Below are 1596 nucleotides of genomic sequence, written 5' to 3'. Positions count from 1 at the left end.
ATTCCGTTTATCACAGATCTCATTCATGGAATCAATTACTACAGATTAAAGGGGAATACAAAGGCTCTAACACAAACCCAGAAAATCATGCAGGGACAGTTTCACAGTTCAATTCTGAGAATTTAGGAACAACAATGAGGAGATAGAACTCAGTCCTTTTCATAAGCTCATCTTGATTCTACCTTTGGAAAATGCTCATTGAAAGACATGTGGAGTTTGCATGCAATGCACCCAAAGACAATGAACGTGCTTTCACAACTCTGTACAGTTACAGTCTAAGTAAACATTGTTTGTGCTGCTGTACTGCAAGGACACAGAACACCCAACCCACTCTTATCGTTCAAAGGAAGACCTTATTGTGCATTTTGCTGCCCTGCCCTGCCCTGGAGAAGATGTGACCCTTGTGCTCAGAAAATGCCCTTCGTGACAGCTAAGCTGGAATTGGCTGTTTTGCAGTGGCTGAATGAGAGCAACTCCCTATTTCACGGGCTGCACTAGTGAGAATTAGGAGACACACGGTGGCTGTATTGACTGACATGGCGATAAGAAAGCACACGGAGGCCACACTTCTCAGCCAGAGACATCCAGAACCCAGGAACGAAAGAGTCCTGTGCTTACACAACACTCTAACACAGCATTCACAATTTCCTCCTTTTCCTGAGCTGGGAAAAGGTCTTTGTGCATTTCAGAGAGGATGAGATTAGTCTGCCCAGGCGTGCCATTCTCTTATAGCACAGAATAAAAGGTCCACCGTCTGGTCAGACAGCAAGAGAGACAAGAGCTCATCTCTGTCTGCTTACCCCATTCTTAAAGCCTCTCAGAAATAGCCAGAAGGAGCCGAAACGTTTGAATGTCAAAGTGCTTTCGTTCCTTTTTTCTCTTTGCTTATTTGCTTCTAGGGGAACACAAACATTTCATGACTTACAATTTCAGGAATTCGGTTATGTCAAATGCAAATACAGGCTTATTCTGGAAGAACCATTACCGTAGGCTGCAGCCTGCATCCCTCCCTACCACGAGGCACGAAGCCTCTGGCTCTGCTGACCCTGTGCTAGTTAAAGGAAAGACGATTGAACTGTTCTGCAGACACAGGCCCAGCATTCTCTGGGGTCACGTCCTCTGTGGGGACAGGGACACAAGGGAAAACCTGTTCCTCACCGGTGTCCACGCCCATGACACAGGGCTGTGGTGGCAGGCTGGGGACGAAGGGCTTGAGGAACCTGAACTCGCTGTTGCCCGAGCCCGTGGTGAGGCTGATCTCGTAGCAGTAGGGGCGGGGCAGGGTCCCCGCAGCAGCTGCATCGGCCAGGCCGCTCGGTAGGTTGTCGGCCCCGGAAAGCACGTGGCCAGCCTTCAGCTGCTTTCTCTGGCACAGCCTGCGAGCCACGAAGGCTGCGGTGGAGACGAGGAAGAGCAGGGAGACGAAGACCAAGGAGATGATTAAATAGGTGGTGAGGGAGCCGGCGTCGTCGTCATCGGCGGCCGGGCTGGTGTGCGGTTGGCGCAGGTCGGAGAAGTCCTTGAGCAGGAGTGCGCTGAGAGCTGCGGTGGCTGAGAGCGGCGGCCGCCCGTTGTCTCGCACCAGCACCACGAGCT

At 51.3% G+C, this 1596-nt stretch overlaps 1 protein-coding gene across 1 annotated transcript in view; it reads right to left on the bottom strand.

Moving 5' to 3' along the window:
- LOC114073690 (protocadherin beta-13-like) overlaps positions 1 to 1519 on the bottom strand; it is a gene marked incomplete at both ends in the record, with an annotated part of 9438 nt that extends 7919 nt beyond the window's left edge. The window contains 2 exons of the mRNA XM_027911408.1: positions 801 to 895; positions 1159 to 1519. Coding sequence (XP_027767209.1) covers positions 801 to 895; positions 1159 to 1519 — 456 coding nt within the window. The remainder of the gene's footprint in view (positions 1 to 800; positions 896 to 1158) is intronic.
- Between the last annotated feature and the right edge of the window lie 77 nt (positions 1520 to 1596).

Source organism: Empidonax traillii, unplaced genomic scaffold, assembly GCF_003031625.1.
Source record: "Empidonax traillii isolate 1590-97213 ecotype Southwest subspecies unplaced genomic scaffold, ASM303162v1 scaffold15559:size9519, whole genome shotgun sequence".
In the NCBI taxonomy this organism is placed as follows: Eukaryota; Metazoa; Chordata; class Aves; order Passeriformes; family Tyrannidae; genus Empidonax; species Empidonax traillii.
Note: the sequence above shows the minus strand (reverse complement) of the source record. Positions and strands in the feature narration are given on the sequence as shown.